Source organism: Papio anubis, chromosome 19 (genome assembly GCF_008728515.1).
Source record: "Papio anubis isolate 15944 chromosome 19, Panubis1.0, whole genome shotgun sequence".
Classification (NCBI taxonomy): domain Eukaryota; kingdom Metazoa; phylum Chordata; class Mammalia; order Primates; family Cercopithecidae; genus Papio; species Papio anubis.
Genome location: NC_044994.1, coordinates 55772595 through 55794393, shown reverse-complemented (window position 1 = coordinate 55794393; position 21799 = coordinate 55772595). Strand labels below are relative to the sequence as shown.

The 21799-nt window shown below is 46.3% G+C and overlaps 1 protein-coding gene across 2 annotated transcripts in view; it reads left to right on the top strand.

The window, feature by feature from the left end:
- The window catches only part of BCL2 (BCL2 apoptosis regulator), a 196808-nt gene that overhangs the window by 158400 nt on the left and 16609 nt on the right, over window positions 1-21799 (top strand). Inside the window, exon 2 of one of the 2 annotated variants that reach the window (XM_031658889.1) lies at window positions 12946-21399. The exons of the other annotated variant lie outside the window; for it this stretch is intronic. Within the exon in view, the coding sequence (XP_031514749.1) occupies window positions 12946-13095 (150 nt within the window). The 3' untranslated portion in view covers window positions 13096-21399. Of the gene's footprint in view, window positions 1-12945; window positions 21400-21799 lie in introns of those variants that run through there. 2 annotated transcript variants of the gene reach the window in all.

Sequence of the window (21799 nt, the reverse complement as noted above, 5' to 3'; positions counted from 1 at the left end):
GTTTAGGATACATTTCCGTCTAGCTAGTCTTTCAATAACACAGTCCAGTGGTGAACACCAAGCCATCTGAGGCTGAAATATGGAGAAGTATGTCAGTCCAACAGAAGGTCAGATGGGGAGGGGCAAGGGAGCTTTCAGAAAGCCTTGGAGTACAAGGGCCTCAGCTGAGCCTCGAAGGTCTTCATTCATTGCAAAGGAAAAGGAATTCTGTCCCAAGCAAAATGGAAAGATCACCTGAGCAAAGGAAAGCATCAGTGACAGAGGCTGCAACTTCATGTCATTGGTCGAGTCTAAATTTTTTTCACAGGAAAAAATATACAGAAGACAAGAGAACAATCACCAAGGAAGCCCAAGGCACTGCTTACTAAATTGGTCCAAGGGGGGATTTCACCAAATGCAAATGAACAAAGAACAATACATGTGACTCAAAATATCCGTTATGCTCTTAATACTTACAAGAGGGTGTGAGGCAGGGAGGTGACCTTTTCAAGGGTTGAAAGCTGTCAACTTTTCAACCACATTGTTTTGATTGCTGGGAGATTGAAGACAGGATCACCTCAGGGTACCATTTTGGTAAAGTGATTTAAAAAAAAATGAAAAACTCCTTCCTCCATAATGTTTTGGGACATTTTGAATTGTTTTTGCCTTGAAGACATAGAATGCTGTCCGGGAAATATTGCAGCCTTTTATGAGAAATGAATACCCAGAAGTCCAGAGCTGCCTGGCACTCATTCCGGCAGGTCTTCCACCTCTGGTCCCTCTCTGGCAGAAGGGCTAGTGAGGAGTTTAGGACCCCTGGAGCAGGGGTACCCTTACCCCCACCCCAAAGGAAGCGATGTGGCCATGTTTTTCTCCCAGCCCCAACCCCATCCCTCCCACAGGTCACTAGAACAACAGAGTGCCCAAGTGGAGGCATGGAGGAATGTGATGGTTGGAGAGACCCAAAAATAACCATTTTTCCCTCATCCTGAATGTGCTACCCTGGGCCAGACATTCCCTGAAGGGCTCCTCTGAAATCTGGGAAACAGGAAACGCTAAGAAAATCTCTAATTTGCCTGGTCATGTGAACTCCTCTCCGTGTTGAAACAGAATTTTGGAAGACGGGACTCTGCACCGTGGTTGAGCCCTCCTAATCAGAGAGCATTTGCCCCTATGAGAATATGGTGGATTTGACTATTCAGCCTCAACTTCCCTCTTTCTAAACATGTAAACTCTGATGCCTAAAGAACAAAACCAGAAAAGAAACCCGCTCGGTCTTAGTTGCATATCTAAGTGCCGACAGGGCTGCTGAGAGGGGCCCATGTGCCTGTCCCTAAAAAGCCCCTTTGGCATCTCGTAGCAGGACCCAACCCGCAGACTTGTCTGTGCAGGCTCACGCACCATCTTCAAAACCTTCACTACCTGTATTTGTAGTAGATGATTAATGATTAGGCTTTCTTCCCACACATTTGGCTTTGATAATCTCCACTCAAAAACATTCAGATGCAAATAATTTAAAAACAAAGTGGCTCCAAGGGTTCTTTCTGGGAGGTTGGAAATGCTGCAGATCTCAATAGGGGAGTGAGTTAAAGGGGTGTATGCCTTCGTCAATATTCCTAAAACTGTACACGTGATATATTCATTTTGTTGTATGTAAATGATACTGAGAATGAAAACTCTTAAGACAATAAAGTGGGCTGAGTCTGGGAACCAGAAAAAGTGGACACCATGTAAATGACCCCACTGAAAACGATTGGAGTTGGCCAGCAGAAACTAAGAAATGTGTGTGCGTGGGCAGCCCCCACTGTGCGGGGAAATCTTTGCAAGGTGAGCAGATTCAGCTCAGCTCAGAGAAACTCCAGCTGATTCTGCACATTCGTCTGTATTTTTGTAGGTGTTTTTGGTGTCTTTGTGTCCATTTCTGTTTGGCTCATTTCCCTATTCAATTGGATTTTGACTTCTATTTCCTGAATACAACACCCCCACGATACCTAATATCCCAGGCCTGTGAACAGTGAATGCCTAATAAATGTCCACTCACTCACTGAGATGGACTGCTTCTCCTGTCTCTGGAACATTCTGTCAAAATTAGCCAGTGCATTTGGCCCTAAATGCATTTGTAAAAATGGAAAGTAAAAGGAGAAACATTCATACTTGTACTAGTTTTGAGAAAATTCCCAGTTACCACTGCTTCTAAGAAACATCCGTTTCAGAACTTTTACTTTGGAAAAATTGCTTTTGCCTAACAGGAAAAATAAAACATGGACTCCAGATGCAGTGATGTTCACATGAAATGAAGAAAACAGAGTTAGTGTTGATGTCTTAGTGGAGGCGAAGGTACGCTTCCTTTCTCTCTCTTTCCCCCTTTTCAAGGCAAATCAGAAGACCGGGTGTGGAAATTCCTGCACGTTTGCTCTGTGTCGGTTTGCATGTTTGTAGATGGAGTTTCATGCTTTTTCTCACTAGTCGTCTTTTTGTCGTCATCTCATCTTGAAACTAGAGAGGAAGGGAATGGAAGGGCAAATTGCTAATATCAGAGACTTCTGGAAATTCCCCTTTTATGGTACATGAGTATTTAAGAACAGTTCTCTTTCAGTTGTGTTTTTGTGATTTTGGTGACACTCAGTGTGCCCAGCCCTGCCTCTTGTCAGGCCCCACTATCCTTCAGCAGCTCTCTAGGGCAGGGGCTGGAGGCAGTGGGATGGGCGGGGGGTAACGTGAATTGCACTGCTTTGGAAAAACAGCCCAATAGAGATCCTTTTTTTAAAGTAGATAACCTGAGCATAAATCTATACTCACATGATTTTAAATAATTAACTTATCTAGCATATTTTATAAACTGATACACCTCACATGAATTAATGACTCACCAGTGCCTAAATGGTGGGTAGATGGGCGGCACTATAAATTTCTATTGGCATTTTGTGTGTCATTGTAGATGATCAGTTCCAGTAATAGCCTGGCTTCCTTGAAGGTTATTTTAAAGGAAGAAGCTTTTTATCCCACGTGGTTTCAGGCGATACCTTATTGAAGACAACTTAGACCTTGGATTCTGGGGCTGGAACAGGCTTGTGTCCACTGCGTAAACAGGGCCAGCACAGCTTCGCCAGGGGCCTCTGAGGAAGGGGCCCCAGTGAGGAGGCAGCTTTTTCTGCTCACTGGCTGGCAGGCTGCCTGGGGGTCTCGGAGGGTCCAGAGCAACCGACGGCTAATATGGAGGAGAGCATGTGACAGCCAGTCCCAAGGCCAGGCTATGACAGACTATGCTAATTAGCGAAGTCCCTGGTAGGGCCGGGTCACTCGACCACCAGGTAAAAAGTATCCGGTTATTTCTGCCTTGGCAGAAGGAGAAGGTGCATGAATATTACTCATTAATACACCTCAAGGTACCACTAGGTTAGACAACAAAATACCTTCTCCATCCACTCCCCTATTACTTCCTCACTCCCCAAACATCCTTTCAGTCTGCTCCTCCAGCTTGGGAAACCAGGAGGGTCTTCCTACCGGGGGTGCCCCTAAGGAGAGTGGTGCGTCCTGAGCCTCTGGGGTACAGCTTGTGACCCTCCTCAATCAAATGAATCCCAGGGTTCCAGGCCAGGTGAGTGTAGGTGGACTTGGAACTTTTCTTATGAAATGTCTTGAGCTGAGTTTCTTTTTCCTGCTACGCTGAACTCTGTATATGTTTGTTTTTGTTCTAATTTTGGCTTCAGAAAAAAAAAAAAAAAAAAAGAAGAAAAGAAAAGAAAAAGAATGTTTGGGTACAGTGTAAAAGTTTTCTCAGATCCAGATTGGAAACTCCCTCGTCACTCTGAAACCGGACAGGTGCTGGGCGGTATTTGTTTCTCTGTCAATAAACAGCAAGCACTTGGCCTAGACATAAACTCCTGCGGTAGCAGTGGTGCACATGGGCCTATTTCAGTGTTTGGGAAGGACTGAAAGGCCCTGAATTAGGAGGAAGGCCTGCTTTTCGCCCCTTCTTTTTTGATCTTCTGATAGAGACCACATAGTGTTCTCTTCATGGTATTTTGATGGCATATGGCGTATAAACACAGGTGTGACCTTTACACAGTGTACTGCGTTACAATTATAATAAGTGAGAGGAGATAAAGCCAGCTGGAGTTTTAAGGTTAACGCTGAAAACAGCGAACGCTAATTTTCACTGAAAACAATGTCACAGAGCAAGGCGTAGGTGCCCCTTTTCAACTGCCGCGTGCACGGTTCTATGAACAGCCCCAGGTAACGGGTTTCCATGAAATAAGCCACCTCCTGGGGTACAGAAATACTTAGTGATGCATCCTCTGAGGACCCCCTTCGGGACCACCTTCCTGGGTGGCATATTCCAAATCCTTGCTTGGATGGGAAGGGAGCATTAGGTAACTTCACTTGGAACAAGGTACCATGATTACGCTGGTCCTGTTTTCGGGGCTGACAGGCCCGGAACGCTTCTCCGGGACTCAGTGTCCTTGATTTTAAAATAAGGGACTTTGACCATATTCCTTCAGTTTCTTGCCTTCTGGTTTTTTAGACAGAGGCTCAGCCCGGAAGCCTAACCCCAAATGCATACTTAATTCCTCGGGAAAACAAAATATTTGTCAGACCCACAATTAACTTAATTGTTTATTTGTGCAAAGGCTTTCTTGTTTAGGACTTGCTGTTGAAATTTGAAAGAGGGTGGCCCCAGATTCATGTTCACATGAGTAGCTGTGGTGGCTACTCACCAGCCAGCTCCTGGGAGAAACAAATGGAGAAGACAGTGAGGGAAGAAAATGGAGGGCAAATTCTCCAAGGTTTACTCCTCCACCAGAGAGACGCCTCCTGGGCAAGCGCTTCTACCTGGATCCCTGGTTGCCCAGGAAACTGGGGAATGAGGGCTTTGGGTGTGGAGTCCCCTTGGCCGTTATGAAGTCCATGGGGTTGCAGTTACTGAGCAGAGTAAGAGGCAGCCCTCCCCTCTCCATCACGTCTAGACTTGGGAGGAGATTCCTTGGCTTCGGAAAGAAGCTTCTGTTTCTGTTTACGTAAACATCAGGTGGACGGGGGAGGTGGACGCCAGCCTGGGCCGTTCTTGCAGTGCTCAGATGAGGGCGAGATTGGAGGGGGCCAGTACAAGTGTTGGGCATTTGGGTAGCACCTCACAATAATCTGTGGCAGTGGTTCTCCATGGGGACAACTTTGCCTTCCAGGGGATATTTGGCTCGGTCTGGAGACATTTCTGGTTGTCACACTAGACAAGGGTTTCCGCTGGCATGTCGTGGGCAGAGTCCAGAGAAGCTGCTAAACATCCTCGAGTGCACAGGGCAGCCCGTCCTCCCCACAACAAAGAATTACCTGACCCAGAATGTGATCTAAGTTCTAAAGCCTACTAATAGTTTGTAAGTTGAAAGCACTAGATTGACACAAACGGGGAAAGTTATTTGCAGTTTATTTTCCTAAGGGACAATGGGCTGCCACTCCCTTCCACGCTATTGCTGGGTAAGACTCTGTGTTGGCTCTTGCTTTCTTCTCCTCTTTGAACCCCCCCACCCCTCAGCCACCCTGTCTGATGCCCTCCAAGCCTTTTTTTTTTTTCCCCCCGCTTCTCAGCAAGCCTCATGAATATTAACTGGGACACTCAGGGCTAAAATGGTCTCTGGTCTTACTTGAGAAATGCCCTCAAGCAAGAAAAAGAACAAGAGTCCCAAGAACACCAAGTGCCCCTCACCTTGGTCATGCCAATGGTCCACACTGGCCTGGGGAGTGGGGGGAGGGTCCTGGGAGAGGGAGGATGCACCTCTGACCTCCAAGGAGAACGTGAGGGCCCCAGGAAGGGAGAGAGTGTGACAAGCACTCTGGAGAAAGAAAGGAGGAGAGGGTTCAAGGTGACCCTGAGCTCGGGGCAAGATCTGCAGGGCCTGCAATTGGCAGAGTGCCTGGCATCGGGCCAAGCAGCCCTCCCTCTCTCTTCCCCACTCCACCACCTGCTCCTTCCTGGTGGCTGCATTGCCAGTTCCTCCCAGCCTCTTCTCACCTGCTGGCTCTAACGTCCATCTCAGCCCAACAACCCTGCTCTTCCCTCCCATGCCAACAGGGGGAAGCAGAGAGCAGCAGAGCGGCCTAAAGGCAACAACCCCAGGCTTCACTACGCCTCCCCTGCACTCCTGGGCCCCTGTGGCCTCCATCCCAGCAGCTGGACCCTCTGAGACCCTCCTTCTTCCACCAAGCTCACCTGCCACTAAGGGCCCTCCCCACTCAATGCACAGCACATTCCACGCCCACCTGACATCAATCACGTCCTGTCTCATGACTCATCCGATACTGTTGACTTGCTGTACAGTTTCTCACCTTTGCAAATGAGGATTTGTCGCCTCCTCAAGTTGACTGTCCCTGGAGGCCAGGAGATCTGCTGTGGCCCTGCTGTCCTGAGCCTTTCTCAGAGTCTCATGTTCAGCTCAGTTCTGCTGATTGGGGACAAAGGACACTGCTATTTGCCCCCTCTGCCCACTCTGTGCCGACCTCCACCGGACATTTGGCATCATGAACCCATGTCATTCTCACCCCAGCCTGTGTGGTTGATGCTGTAGCGTCCTCTTATTTTTACAGATGAATAAATAGAGGCTCAGAGACGTTAGGTATCTTGGGCAAGGTGAAGCTGTGAAGACTTGAGAACATAACTGAACGTTCTAGGCTCCTTACCCCACACGGTGTTGCCATCCCAGTCCCAGAAGGTCCTGAGGTTCTTTTGAGATGTGTAATGAATCCATCTTCCTTGAGCATGACACAATCTTTATGGACCTGTTTAAATAGTTTTCATTTCCATGTGTTTATTCATTCATTCTGCAAACATGCACAGAGCTTTTACGAGGTGCCAGGCACTATCAGAACCTGGGAAAACCGAGATGAAGAAAAGGTAGCCAGTGCCCCAAAGGAGGAGAGAGACACGTGGCAGTGAGTTCACTGGTGAGCCTTGAGGGGGCAGAATAAGAAAAGGGCGTGATGGGGAGGTGGGGGCTTGGTCAAGAAAGGCTTCACAGAGGAGGTGGTATTTGAGCTGAGTGTGGAGAGGTGTGCAAGAGGCAGAGTGGCATCCCAGCCTGAGGATGCATGTGAGCCGGGATCTGTAGAGGAACGAGGCTGTAGCTGATGCTGCCAGTAATCACATGGAGTTCAAGGCAAGCGGTGGGTGTGGGGAGAGGGGAGGCTGGAGGTGTGAGTTATCCTGTGGATAACAGGAGCCACTCAGGGCATTTGGATAAGAGAGAGGGATGCAACTGCTTTGTGGGTCTAGCAGACCCACTGGGAATACTCCAGAGGGAAGCCGAATGGGGCAAGATGAGGGAAGATCAGTTCGGAGCTCCTTGCCACTGTCTAGGTAAGCCATGCAGTGGGGTGAACAGAAGTGGTTTCAGTAAGATCGGAAAGAGGAGACATCCTAAGAGACTTATGTAAGGTGGGGATGACAGTGATGGTGTGTCCATAGGAAGAGAAGAGGGAGGAGCTGAGGATCACCCCAGTTTTTCCGCTAGGATGTAGGCTGAGGGCTGTCAAGGGGGCTGATTGGACCCTTAGAGGCAGATTTTGGGAAGGCGTAATCAGTTCCCTTTGTGCTGTGTTGAGTTTGATGTACCTGATGGCTATGCAGATCTATTTGGTTGCAAACTAGGGTTTGAGGCTCGAAAGAGATTCAAGAATCATCAGCCTAAAGGCTCCACAATAGGGTTATAGCTTAATCCTTTCTATACTATTAAGACTTCATGAATGTCCCAAAATCCACATTCAGGCCTGCCCTTCCCAGAGTCATCATTGTCTTCTAGAAACCTACTTTGCCCTGTTTCAGCTGCCCCCCTCTGGACCCACCATTGGCTTTTTGGAGTAGCCGGGTCTGTGTAGAGAATTCTGGATGGAGCATTCCAAGTGGGGACCTCATGGCTTAGTACAAGGTCTGATGTGCTTGCTGTTGGGTAGGAAATCCTGCCTTGATGAGTCTCAGGATTTGGCTGGCCGCTCTGCCCTGGTGATTTCAAGAAATCCCTTCTGCTAACTCCAGAACTCTACTTCCAGGCCCATAGCTAATAGTATACAGGTATTGAGTTTCGTTTGAATTTTTTTCTTTAAGAACTTACCTTGACTAATAATGTTAGAAAATAAGATCCTAAAATTAAAAATTATAGACTCTGCAAAAAGGGCTTTACTGGCTTCAAAGGTTTCACACAACTCTTTTTCATGTATGCATTTCCTGTAAGCTCCTTGTAAATAAAGAAGGTACCTAGGAAAGGAAAATTGCCATCTCTGACAGTTCAATGAAAAACTGAGAGAGGAATGAGAGGGAGTCATGACTGCATCTTAGCCCCTTTGCTGCCAGGCACTTCACAGAAGTCATTTCATCCTCCTGACCACTCTACAACTACAGCCTTTTATTTTCTCTGTTTTATGAATTCATAAATTTAGGCTCAGAGAAGTTAAAGAACTCATCCAACATGAGTTAGATTTAAGCATTGCAGAGAAGGAGAGGAGAACCGATAACTCGTTCAACTCACTGACGAAGCTAGTAATTTGCAGAGTTATGGTTCAAGCACAGATCTGTCTGATTCTAATGTTTGTGCTCTTTCCTCTCCAATGCTACTAGCATGGGTGAGATGTGAGCATTCTGGAGAGGGTGAAAAGTGAGAGGCAGAGGCAAAGGCTGAGTCAAATAGTTTTCTCAGATGAGAGAGAGTGGGCAGGCAGTGGATATTCATGCAAGCAAGCTGGAGGCTGTCAGAAATCTGAGCTGAGGTTATGTGGGTATACTCGCGTCTTGTCGTCTCTGCTGAAGGACCCATTATCAAATAGGTGGAAAATACAAAAATTGAAGATATGGTGAAGCATTATCACCTGATCAACCCGGCATCCTATCATAGGTGGTGTAAAATTTCACCCAACCCAAGCCATCACGTCTTCCAGGAGAAAAGGAGGCTCTAGTAGGCACTGAGGACAAGCACATGTGCTTGTTTTGCCTCCTGGGAATACTTGGTTGGCCCTTTATTTTTTAGTTGCAAGAAGATTTCGGAGTAGCACTCGGTATGTATGTTGATTGTTTGGCTTTGTACACAAATGTTAGAAAATTAAAGAATAGATTTGGTCATTGTCATGTCTGTTTGCCCTCACCAGACTTGACTTAGGTATGGTTCTTTAAAGTCTCAGGCATTTTAGAATAACTTTGGGGAAGGTATTTACAAATTAATTTTAAAAAAACTCTTTCATTTTAGAATTTTCTTAAAAGAGATATGTTTTTAAAATTTCAAATACCTAGAATTGGGCAAACGAGGTGTTGCCAAGTAGAGGCTCTGCTGAGCAAATAATGACCACATCAAAACACCAGCCCCAAGGAAGCAGGCTCTGATTCTGCTCCCAGAGCAGCACATTGGTGTGGTGTCAAATGCATGTTTCTAAAGAACTCAAACATTGTTTTCTCTTAGTTAGATAAACAAACTCCTTGATGTCTATTTATGACTAGTTGTTAGTGAGTCTCTTGGAAGTCATACAAAGCAGTAAGAACAAGATGTTTGCAGGTTGGCTTTGAGTAAAGACCCTCTGTTTTGATCAGGGTCTTGGATCCCCGACTCAATCCCCTACTTGAAGTTCTGAGAGTATTTCTCTGATTGTCATCCAAAACTGTCCTGCCAACTGCTGTAGATTAAATAGGTAGGGAGCAGCTACTAAGTTTCCTTCTTCCCTCCAGCAAAGGAGGCTGGCCATGAGATTTAGCCAATGAGCCCATTTAACTCTGTTTTCTAGCTCATTTATCCAAGGGTTCAGTGCACCACTGGAAACCTTCATATAACAGAAAGCCAGTGTTTGGGGGGCATTTGGTTTCAACTTGCTTGTGTTTGAACATTTATATTTATAATAATACTAATCTCTAAGGGACTCACATCACATTAAGAGCTTTATCTTAGGCTGCCAAGGAAACTAGCATGTACCCACATGACTGAGAACTATGAGAAATTGGGTTGGGCCTACAGAAAATTAATAAGCTCTGATTTTCATTTCAATTATCTTTTCCATGAGATTGTGTTTTGAAACCCACAAAGTCAGGCCAAGCCATTAGCATTCCCTATGCACACCTTTATCCTCCCCCTCTAGCCTGTGCTGTTCCCTCCCCTCGCCCCCAGCCCCTCATCTGTGATGGGGGGCTTGCCAGAGTGAACTCTCCCTTGTCTGAACCCTCTGAACCCTCATGGCCACCCCGTCTGCCACCAGGACATTCTTGCTTGTATTGCTTGCTCCTGACCTCATAGAGGAGAGGAATAGTTGCATTTTTCTCTGAATCCACCCCAGGGTTTTGATCATGCCAGTCATGTTACAGATGCCCAGTAATTTCTGCTGGGTTAGATGTTAGTCAGTTGCAGGGTAGATTGGTGTTGGGGGAGGTAGCCTGGCAATAGGCAAAAAAGCAGCTTAGGGTCACCGCAGTCAGTGTGGAGAAGGGAATTTTGGGGGGAAATCTGGACAGATAAATTTGACCAATCTATGAGGCCAATTTATAGAAAAAAAAAAACACAAGGAGGGGAAAATTTTCTTTTAGTAATTAGAGAGATTAAAGAGAAGCAGGGAATGCCCCTGATTGCATTGTAGAAGAGGAGACCAAGATGACTTCAGAAGTCATTTGTTGAAGGTACACAGAGAGCTCAGTGTGAAGAGCCCCATTTTCCTTCTCAGTGGAGGCACGGTTTAGTAACCTTTGAAGAGTGTTGCCTGTCATGCTAGAAAAATATGACAGGACCAGCCCAGTGGAGGTTGGAGACCCAATACCCCCTCTCACCCCCAAACCTGATAACTCATTCTTAAGCGTCAGATCTTATGTTACAGTCCAATATTTCTGGACATTTTTCTGCCAGAAGGTCTCCAGAATGTGTTAGCTAAGCTTCAGCTTTAGAGGAATTCATATTTAAATCGACTTCTTTTTTCCTACGTGGAGACTGCTGGAATATCAGACTAAAACAGCTCACGGGAAGGCTGAGCAGAGTCTAATTCTAGAACTTGTGGCAGGCTCGTGGGACACAGGAAATACATAGAGGTGATGGTTTCACAGAGGAAGGGGAATGTCGCTCCAGAGAAAACTGGAGGGAGCCCAGAAAATGTGGAGAGAAAGTGGGGAATGGTAACCTCAGATGCAGAGGGAAAGAAAAACAGGAGAAGATACACATAGCAATAAAAGAAGAAAAACCATCACAATGCCCGCTGAGCAAAAAAGTGATTTTTCTGCTTTTCTTCCAGCCCTCCTGGGCCCACAGCGATTGATGATAGGAGCAGAATGCATTCACTGGTGTCCACTCTTGAGCTGGGTGTTGCTGAAGAAGAGAAGAGAAATCTTAGCCGTCTTGCCACCAGATCACTCTCTTTCATTTTCAGGCTGACCCAAGCAAAATGGGGGAAAATTGCATCTGGACAAAGGAAACTTCTCTTTCTGTACCTAAAAGCCTCATGTCAGGCCGGGCGCGGTGGCTCACGCCTGTAATCCTAGCACTATGGGAGGCCGAGTCAGGAGGATCACTTGATGTCAGGAGTTTGAGGCCAGCCTGGCCAACATGGTGAAACCCCATCTCTACAAAAAAATACAAACATTAGCCAGGCGTGGTGGTGGGTGCCTATAATCCCAGCCATTCAGGAAGACTGAGGCAGGAGAATTGCTTGAACCCAGGAGGCAGAGGCTGCAGTGAGCCAAGATGGCACCACTGCACTCCAGCCTGGGTAACTGACAGAGGGAGACTCTGTCTCAAAATAAATAAATAAATAAATAAACGCCTCATGTCAGGAGAAACCTTTCTGTAGAGAGCCGTATAGTTAAGCACTGTGTTTGGTCCAAGCAAAAACTAGAGAAAGGGTTAGAAATCAGTATTATTGGTGACATCTCCTCTCTTCTTCACTGTTAATCCTCTGCCGGTCACTGTCATAACAGTGTTATTTTTCAGGCCTGAAATGAAAATTGGTGATTCCATCAAGCAAAGAGTTAGAAAGGAAGGCTGGGTTACTGCATGGTTATTTGGACTCTCCCTGTAAATACATGAATAGTTTCAGCTTCCCCTCACATGGGTTGAGGGTAGCAGAATGACATCTCCCTGGGCTAGAAGAGAAACAGAGACAGAACAAGCGAAAATTGTCTGGCACAAGCCAGCAGTTACAACTTATACGTACAGCCCGGGACCGGTATGGGTCTGTGGCCTGTTAGGAACCGGGCCGCACAGCAGGAGGTGAGCAGCTCACGAGCATCACTGCCTGAGCTCCGGCTCCTGTCAGACCAGTGGCGACATTAGGTTTTCCTAGGAGCACAAACCCTATTGTGAACTGTGCACACGAGGGATCTAGGTTGTGCGCTCCTTATGGAAACCAAATGCCTGATAATCTGTGTTGGAACAGTTTCATCCTGAAATGATCCCCCACCCCATTCGTGGAAAAATTGTCCTCCACAAAACACATCTCTGGTGCCAAAAACATTGTGGACTTCTGACATAAATGAGCTTGGTTCTTTTCTCATCATGTAAACGTTATCAAAGAGATAGAGGTGTCAGCATAAGCACGTCGCTGCTCCATGCACACTTATGACTTAGTGGTTCCGGAAAGGCCCTTTAGCTGGGAGTCGCAGCTACATTTAGGGAGTCACGTGATTGAGTAGAAAGGCAGAATATTTTATGACAGAATTCTGGGTTTGAGTTCTGGTTTCATCATTGATTAACTAGGTGTCCTTGGAAAAGTTACGTATTCTTGATCATCTGTGAAAGAGGGGTGACAGCACTAATAACTTCTCTGTGGCTTATTGGGAGGACCACACCAGATGATATATACGGAAGCACTTTCTTAACAACAGCGTGCCATGTGAATATTTGTTTTTGTTTGTAATAGATACCTCTATAATAATGAGAATGAGAAGGTTATTATTTCATCCTCACTGTTTGTTCACTGTTTTTATTTAACAACCGTTTTGGTTTTTTTCCCCCTATTACATTCCAGGCAGCAGGCCAGAGGCCACGGAAATTCGTTGCCACTTCACAGTATCTCATTGCATCATTGAGAGGTTTACTCCTGATCAGCACCGAAAGACCATTTTTGGCCTTTAAAAATAAAGATGAACGTCTAAGAGCCAGAAACATTAAGGATTAAGCTAATTTTTAAAATAACAAATGTTTTCTTATATTCTCTTCTCATTTATATGGTGCTGGTAATTTTTTAAATTAGATTTTCCTCTGGGCATTTTATATTAAAAATGATACAGTTCCCTGTCCTTTGTAATTGCATTTCTTTTGATTTTCTTTTATTATGACTTGCATATCACTGACACTTTTTTTCCTGGAATGTTAAAAGTGTACATCATCTGGCTAAAAGGAAAAAATACTGACTTAATAAAAATGGAAAAGAGAGAGAGAGAGAAAATGGATATTCTTCTCTTTGGTTCCAAACAAGGCAAAGTCCTCATTCCTCGTTCTTCATACATGCCAAGGTTGATGTCACGGATCCAAACCAGTTTTGAGTTATCTGAAATGGTGGGGGGGAAAGCCCAGTTTAGCAATCTTCTGAAGCTTGAAAAACAAATTTGTCACAGTCTGATAACCCAAAAATGACTGATGGATTTTCTGTGCATTTTCCAAGCAGGGAGGGGTCGGGCATGGAGAAGGAAACATTCTGAGAAATGACTTAAATGTGGAAACTTTTGGTTCAAGAGGGTATTCTGGGAGATATAAGAAATATCTCCTGGGGGCGTCAAAAGGGAATAACACACTCATCTTGCGTGATGTATGATTCCGTTGCCCGAGGAATAGGGATGAAAACCATAAACTCCTTAAGTTGGGGTATTAACTTATCATCAAAAGTTACCATAAATAATGGATATTGTTTATGGCTGAGAAGTAGGACACATCCAGAGAAGACATCCCTTAATTTTTCATAAAATCATCTCAGTGTTATTGGAATATGGCTTTCATGCCATTTGAGCTGTCGGAATAGCTATTGGGTGGATTCTTAAGCAGGAATAGTTGGGACTTTAGAAACCCTGCCTGGGATTCTAATGTCTGGTGCCATGAAGATTTTGGCTTGTGTTTCTTTTGATGTCTAGAATATCAAGAACATTCCTAGCTTCTATATTGCAGCAGGTCACGTCCCGGCTTCTTCTAGTAAAACCCCCTCTAGGGTTCAAGCCTCTATTTGCACCGGTAATAAATGTGATGGCACATTGCGACTTTGAATGCAAGCCAGCAGGGCTGCAGGCACCTGTTTCTCCCAGTGCCCCAACTGTATCAGACCTTTTTCATCCTCCGTGCTTTTGATGCACAAACATAAAACGGAGTCCCAGAATCTAAAAGTGATGTCACTTGAGTGTCACCAAGGGCCTTTAGAGGACCACGGGGCATCTTTTTCTGTTACAAATGAGGCTCTCAAAGCCAGGAGAGGTGAATCCCTGGACCACAAGTGGAGGAACTGAGAAAGGGCGCGTCGACACTCAGACCCCACAGCTTGCCATTGTGTGGCTTGTGATAGAACCAAAGACATCAGAACAGACCAGCTTATCTGGTTATAAATCTAGGATAACGTGATGAGCTTCAGAGCCAGGGGTTGAGCTCTGCTGGGACTCCTGCGCTCCAAAGGATGTGTTCCATTGCCAAACATTAAAACCTCCGAATTCTTGCTTTCTCGCCAAAAGGTATTGTAGACGTGATGGCAGTGAAGTTATTTTTTTCGCATTTAAAATTACCCTTAATAAAATCACCTTTTTCAAGTGGTGTACCGAGTTAGTAAAACAAACCTGTTTGAATCTGTATTCCATCAACCATGAACTTATGCCTGGGGATCAAAAACTTCCTAAAACCCACCAGGCGTGTGTGTGGAATAATCCTAATACTTTTTTCGCAGTTTCTCAGGGTGTTTCAGTAGGTTAGGATTACCTCCAAAGACATTTAAATGATGTTTCAGGTTCAAACGGAAATGAAAAGCACATAAAGTTGTAAGACATAAGAATTCCAAGAATTTGGCAGAGGTGAAAACACACAAAGAAAAGATGAAATTTAGACGTTTTTATTCTGCTCATTTATCCAACACAAATCCCTCTCCAGTTGTCCCATAACCACAATGCCAGCATTTAACTCCACAAGGGTTAAAGGAGGCTTGTGGAGCAGGCCCCTGGCTGACTTCAGCGTGGATCACAGGCCTGGCGTCCTGTCAGACTTCCACAGTTAAATGGTAACCACAGTGCCTCGAGTTACCTCGCTCCATTTCTTGGGGGGCTCAGGGACAGCCCCCATTTCCACATCAGTGTCCACGACCCGGGTCCTTCCGCCAGAAGGCGGGCTGGAAGGTCCCTCGCAACTATGGCCAAGCCCTGGCCGCAGCTGCAGAGGTCTCACTTGTTCCACTCAGCCAACACTTATTTCTCTATGTATCCGAGGGAGTGGGGAATTAGTGTCTTCCAGGAAACTCAGGCTCTGAGTTTTCTGTCCTAGAATTCAATAGGCAAATGGAGAACGGGTTGTGGGGATCGGAGCTGAGGAATGAACTTCAGCTGATAAAATGTAAGACAAGGAGGGAACAGGAAAGCAAAGGACAAAGAGAAGGAGGAAAAAAAATAAAGGGAATTTTGGCAGGGAAAAGGGATTTCGGAGCTAGGACAGGTGTCCTGTCTGAGTTATAGTGAAGGCAGGGGAGCCAGGTTTGGGGGATCTCGGGGATCTGGGCCATGTCCAGCCTTTTTTTTTGTCTCCCACCAACTCCTCGCTGTCTGAGCAAGGTTTTGGGCATCCTGTCTGCTGAGGACAGAGCTGAGCTTATAGCCACTGTGCGTGATGGATGGTGTGATTCTGCTTTTTTGTTTGTTCATCTTTAATGTGGTGTATTAGAGATGTTGCACTGACCACATTCCCTCTCAGCATGCAACTGCCAAAATGCTGAAAGAAAGTGTTTAGCTTGTTGGATCTGACTGCAACAATCACAAACTCGCCTCACAAACTTCTGGCCTTCCAGTAACACATCGAACATTAAAGGATTAAATGCTTGGTGAGCATAGCTAGGTTCATGTAAAACACTTGGTGGGTAGGTTCCTAGGAATTTAAAGGTCTCTGCCTTTGTTAAATTATGAAAATTTTAAAAATTTAAGTGAGTAGAGAAAAACTGTTTCCAGTCATTAGGAGTCACAAAGGGTGCCTCCAGGAGGAGAGAGACCATGCAAGGAGCAGGCATCAGGGCAGTGGGGCAGGTGGCCCAGGGAAGCCCCCCGCATCCTCCTGGGTCTCTTGGGCAGTGGGTCTAGTGGCCCAGGGAAGCGGCCCCCCATCCTCCTGGGTCTCTTGGGCAGTGGGTCTAGTGGCCAGGGAAGCCCCCCCATCCTCCTAGATCTCTTGGACAGTGGGGCTAGTGACCAGGGAAGCACCCCCACCATTCCCCTGGGTCTCTTCTTTGAGGGCTTGTGCTCTGTCCATGGTGTGGGAGCCACTCTTGTTCATGCATGTTGCAGACACAACCGCTTTTGATCCAGCAAGAATAGTTGAGCTGATCCCTTGAAAGGATCAAAATCCAGTTGCCACTGTGGAAGCTCTGGGGTCACATATTTTAATATTCTAAATTAGGCCTCAAGTTGGATTTGTTTTTGTGACTCAAGGAAATTTTATTCTCTTTCACATTCTAGAATTCCCTGTGAAGTAGCCCTGTAAATAGGAGGGCTTTTCCTGAATATTATGGAAAGAATTTCTCTTTGGGGATTTGAGTCTATATCATACAACATTTTAAAATACTCTTGAGATGGCACGTGCAGCCCCAGCAACAGGGCCGGACCACAGTCAGGGGCTTCCAGAGTGTGTCGCACACGTTCCCATGGGATCCAGCCTTGCCCAGTGCCCAGGGCGGGTGGAGGTGGGGGGGATGGGGAAGGTCCTGTGACTGGTGGTTTCTCCATGGTCACAGGGTCTTCTTTCTGTTGATGCGGCCCCATTCACTCTGATTCACCCCTGCCCACATACACCGGCTTGCTTTAGGACCCGCCAGGGTAGCCCCAAACTCCCACGCCACTTCCTTGCCCTGAAACACCATCCTCGATTTTCTTGCTTTTATTCGAAGTCCTGAGGGCTCAACTCCTGTCTCACTTTCTGTCCGCCTCCCAGCGCATCTTAAAAACTCTTGGTACATTTCTTGAGCCTTCCCTGTCACTCCTCGGGACTTCCTGTTTTGCCTCTCATATTTATTGCTCGGGGGAGCCGGAGCTGGATCTTGTATGTCTTTTCTGCTTCCTTTGGGAGGAGCAAAATGTAGTTGAAAAGGTACATGCCTGGCAGTCACATAGTCCCGGATTCGAACCCCAGCTTTGCTGCAATGAGCTGTGTGACTTTGAGCAAGTTGTGTGACCTTTCTGATGGCAGTCTCTTCTGTCTAGAGTTGTTTATAAAAGTCACCTTAATGGGCTTTGGCACCACGGTTAAATATCTCTCCTCATCCCAGATTTAGTGCCTGGCCAGAAGTAGATGCTAAATAAATACTTTTTAAAGTGGTTCGCCTATGGTTGGATTGCTCAATTCAGATATGTCCAAAGGATAGATCAAAGCTAGAGAAAAGAAAGAGCTAGAAAGAGCCATCCAAAGTTAGCACCAATTATACTATGAAAAACATGTTGCCTATGTATCCAAGATTGGCCAAGGGGTTTCCTCAGTGGAAATAGCAATTTGCTCGACCTAAAATTTCTCTGGAAGCCTTCACCAGCCCAAACCTGAGCTTATTCTTACGATGTTAGGTGTGAACATCTCTGAGTCATCCCATTGGAAGAGGGTTTTACTGAGTACCTGATTTGAGTGATGAGTATGACATCATTCCTAACTTAAGGAGCTCTTTGTCATGCAGAGTCAAGCTCACTATCTCCCTTGCAGCGCTCCGCACAATACTGGGTGCAACGCAGATGGCCAGTAAATGTTCGCATCCCTGAATGCAACCTGAGCCAACTCGCTCCAAGGTTTCTGCAATGGCGGCAAGGTTCTGCGGATGCTGCACGTGCGTAGGCATGGCCACTGACCACTCAGCTGCCAGTCCCACCTGGAATGTTCTGGCTCTGCCCTTTTGCCTGAGGAATAGTCAGTGTATGAAGGCCCCGTAGCACAGTTCAAATCCCATTTGCAATCCAGCCAGCACATACTTGCATCCCTTCTGCAGGCAGGGTCCCCAGGCTCACCACTGCAAGCTGCAAATGTGTGTGACCCGTCCTGAGCGTTTGACAGGAAGTGACAGTTGCCTTGAAAGTGGATCTCCCAGGGGCACGACTTTTCTCGTGTTAAGTGCCCACTGCCGACAACGCTGACAGGCCTTGTACAGTGGGCACGTGTAGTGTTCTGACCTTGCTCCTGCCCCCAGCAGGCCGGCTTCACTGGCTTCACTGTGAGAGCGTGTCCTTGGGTCAGGTCAGCCAGCTGTCAACTGTGCCCCTGGAGGTTGTGCTGATGGAAGATGTTTCAGCCCCTCCACTCACTGAAAACTCATCCATGATTGCTTTCAGCTTCTCTTTTTCTCTTTCTCTTTGTCTTTCTGGGTCTCTGTGTCTCCCGTTTCTCTCTCTGAGTTTCTGTTTTTGCTTCTCTCTCTAGTTCTATATACAGCAGTATCCTTGCAACAGAAAGCGTACTGTCAGAGGTCCTTCACCGTAAACAGCTATTCATACGAGAGGCCACGCCGGCATGTCTTGTCCATGTGTTAATGAGCCAGGATCCAGAACCACAGGCTGACCTGGCCCGCCGTTTACCTGTCCTGGTTCTAACAGCTGCTACCACTGACAGAGGCTGCATTTTCCTTGTGATAGAGAGGTCTGCTGTCTTCCCTGGGCACAGGAAGACTGTCTGATGAGGAAGGAAGAGGATTGTCAAGGAGCCAAGCAGTGTTCCTTGAAATGCATCTGGTTTTATTCATGTTGAGTCTTTCCAGGTGAACTGAACTAAATCATAAACTACAAAATGAAAGCAGATTTTCCTTAGCATGCCCATATGGAGCTCACTGAGGAGTTCACCACCATCCGTCAGCTCCCCTTGTCCCCCAGAGCACAGAGGATATAATTGTTCTTCTCTTACTGATCGGTAGATTGATGGTGTGGATAAGAAGCCTCTCCCATGGGCTTCTCAGAGGATCATCGCAGTCGCTTTGACAGTCACAGAATGACCCATTGAGCAGAACTGGCGAGCTGGGATCCGAATAAGACTATTATACGTTGGGGTGCTTTTGAGTGGGATGTGAGCAGGCTGTGAAGGTTCAGCCATTTGTGACTTACCTGCCCCAAACCAAGAACAACAGAACCAGCATCACCCGTGGTGCATCTGGTCCTCGACAGATGTCTGGGCCCGCGGTTGGTCATCAGGGCTGCCTGGAGCCAATGCAGTGTGGCGCTTCCAGAAAAAGATGCCCAGGCTGATTTCTTAACCAGTCCTGAAAAACAAGCGCCAGACAAGGCAGGGCTAGAGGCTGGCAGTGCCCAGCTGGCTGAGGATGCCGCCTCCTCCAGCCTAGTCTGCTTTGCTCTTTTTCTTCTACGTACCCTCCTCCAGGTCTGAGGCCACTTTCAGCAAGTTCCTATTAGGACATGCAGGTTCTTTGTACTCCCCCTACCACCAGCCTCAGTCAACACTTACTGATTTAAACAAGTGAGAACCAAACATTTGGCCCCCAACTCTGGCCCTCCACGTTTAATAAATGAAGGACTCCCTCCCCTCACTGCCCCCAGCAGCGACGTCCTGATGACAGCGATTAGGCCAAGCTGCAGAACTTAACAAGCATCTGCTTTCAGTTCCCATTTTTGGCATATTTTCATGAATTAACTCTTGCAGTGACAAAAATAGAGGGAGGCAGCCTGGGCCATGCCCCATGTTCATGAGTCACATGGCAGGCACAGGGGACACAGCACACTTGGCCCAAATCATAACCTCCAAGTAGAGCATATTTGCCTGTGGCTAATCCCTGTGGAGCCCACGGTGATTATTTTCTGCTCACATACAGAGACAGGTATGGACAGTGGCGTGGGGTGGGGAGGAGAGCCACACCTGTGGCTCCAGATCCCAAGAAAGAACAGTTGGTGGATCTATTCCAAACGCCAGTCTGCCCATGGAATCCCCAGCCCGTATCAGGCAGTGGAGAGTCCTGTTCGGTATTGAGGATAAGCAGAGCTTCCCACCTGCTCCCTACTTTGAGCCACACTGATGTCACCAGTTCTAATTAAAATTGGCATGAGAGGCAGAGGGCTTTGTGGGCATATGGGGGTTGGGGTATGGGACAAATAACCTGGATTATGCTCATAAAAGCAAAGAGATTGGAAGCACAGAGGCACATCAGAGGTCACAGCAGATTGATTGCTATGCCAAGAAAGACCTCCTCCTAACTCACAGCAGGAGGATCTGAGGCCAGGTGGGGAGAAGAGCAGTGGAGAAGTGGCGGATGGAAGAGATGGACCACACAGAGAGGAAGCAGGAGATCCTCGGCAACAGTTACAGTAACATAGCTCTGGCACGCACCAACAGAACCCAAGTCGCATCCTCAAGGATGCACGGGAAAGGGTGAAGAATAAGGTCACTAACTAGGTAAGCCCAGATGGTAGAGCTGAGAGAGACTTCTTAGAGGTTCGCTACGGTGGAGTTTTCAGATGAGGAAAATTGAAGGACCCAGGGGTGACGTGAGCTGCTCACCTTACAAGGAGGAGCGCCTTGATTGCTGCTCATACATCCGACCCCTAACTTCTCATCCAGAACACAAGCCACGCCACCTCCTACTACAGTTCTTCCTTTTTTTCTTTTGGAGAATGACAGTGGTGCACATTTTCTAACCAGCAGACTCCCATTCCTCATACACTTGTGAGCAGAGGATCCATCACAAGCCAGTACTTCTGTGGGATTCCATATGGTATAAAAATAGTTTAGTCCCTCTTCATGTCGTGTAAGGAATATAATTAAGTTCTTTTATTGGGATATAGTTCACATGCCATAAAATTCCATTTAAAGTGATCAGCGCATTGATATTCAAAAGGTTATATAACCATCACCATTAGCTAATTCCAGAACTTTTCCATCACTCCAAAAAGAGGCCCAGTACCCATTAGCAGTGACTCCCTAGACTCCCCATCTCCTGGGAACGTCTAATCTACTTTTTGTCTTTATGGCCTTGCCTATTTTGGACATCGCGTATCAATGGAATCATACGGTGGGTGGCCTTTTGTGCCTGGATCCTTCACTTGGCCTCATGTTTTTGAGGGTCATCCATGTTGTTGCATGTGTCAATGCTTCACTCCTCTTTTTGGCTGAGTTGTAAGATTCCATTGTGTGGGTAGACCACATTTTGTTTATGTGTTCATCAGTTAGTGGATATTTGGGCCATTTCCACTTTTGGCTATTATGAATAATGCTGATGTGAACATTTGTGTACAAGTTTTCTATGAACATGCACTTTCAATTCCTTTGGGTGTACTAGGAGTTGAATTGCTGGGTCATGTGGTGACTCTGTTTAACTTTTTGAGGAATCAGCAAACTGTTTTCCCACAATGGCTGCACCATTTTACATTCCCACCAGCAATGTGCAAGGGTTTCAATTTCTCAACATCCTCGCCAACACTTGTTATTATCTATTTTTAAAATTAGAGCTGCTCTAGTGGATGTGAAGTGATCTCTCCTTGTGGTTTCGATTTGCATTTCCCTAATGACTAACGATAGTGAGCATCTTTTCATGCACTTACTGGCCATTTGTGTACCTTCTTTGGTAAAATGTCTACCAGAATCCTTTGGCCTTTTTAAAAATTTAGCTAGTTAGGTTTTTATTGTTGAGTTATAATAATTAAGTTTTTTGCTGGACATATTTTCATGTTCAACACAATGTC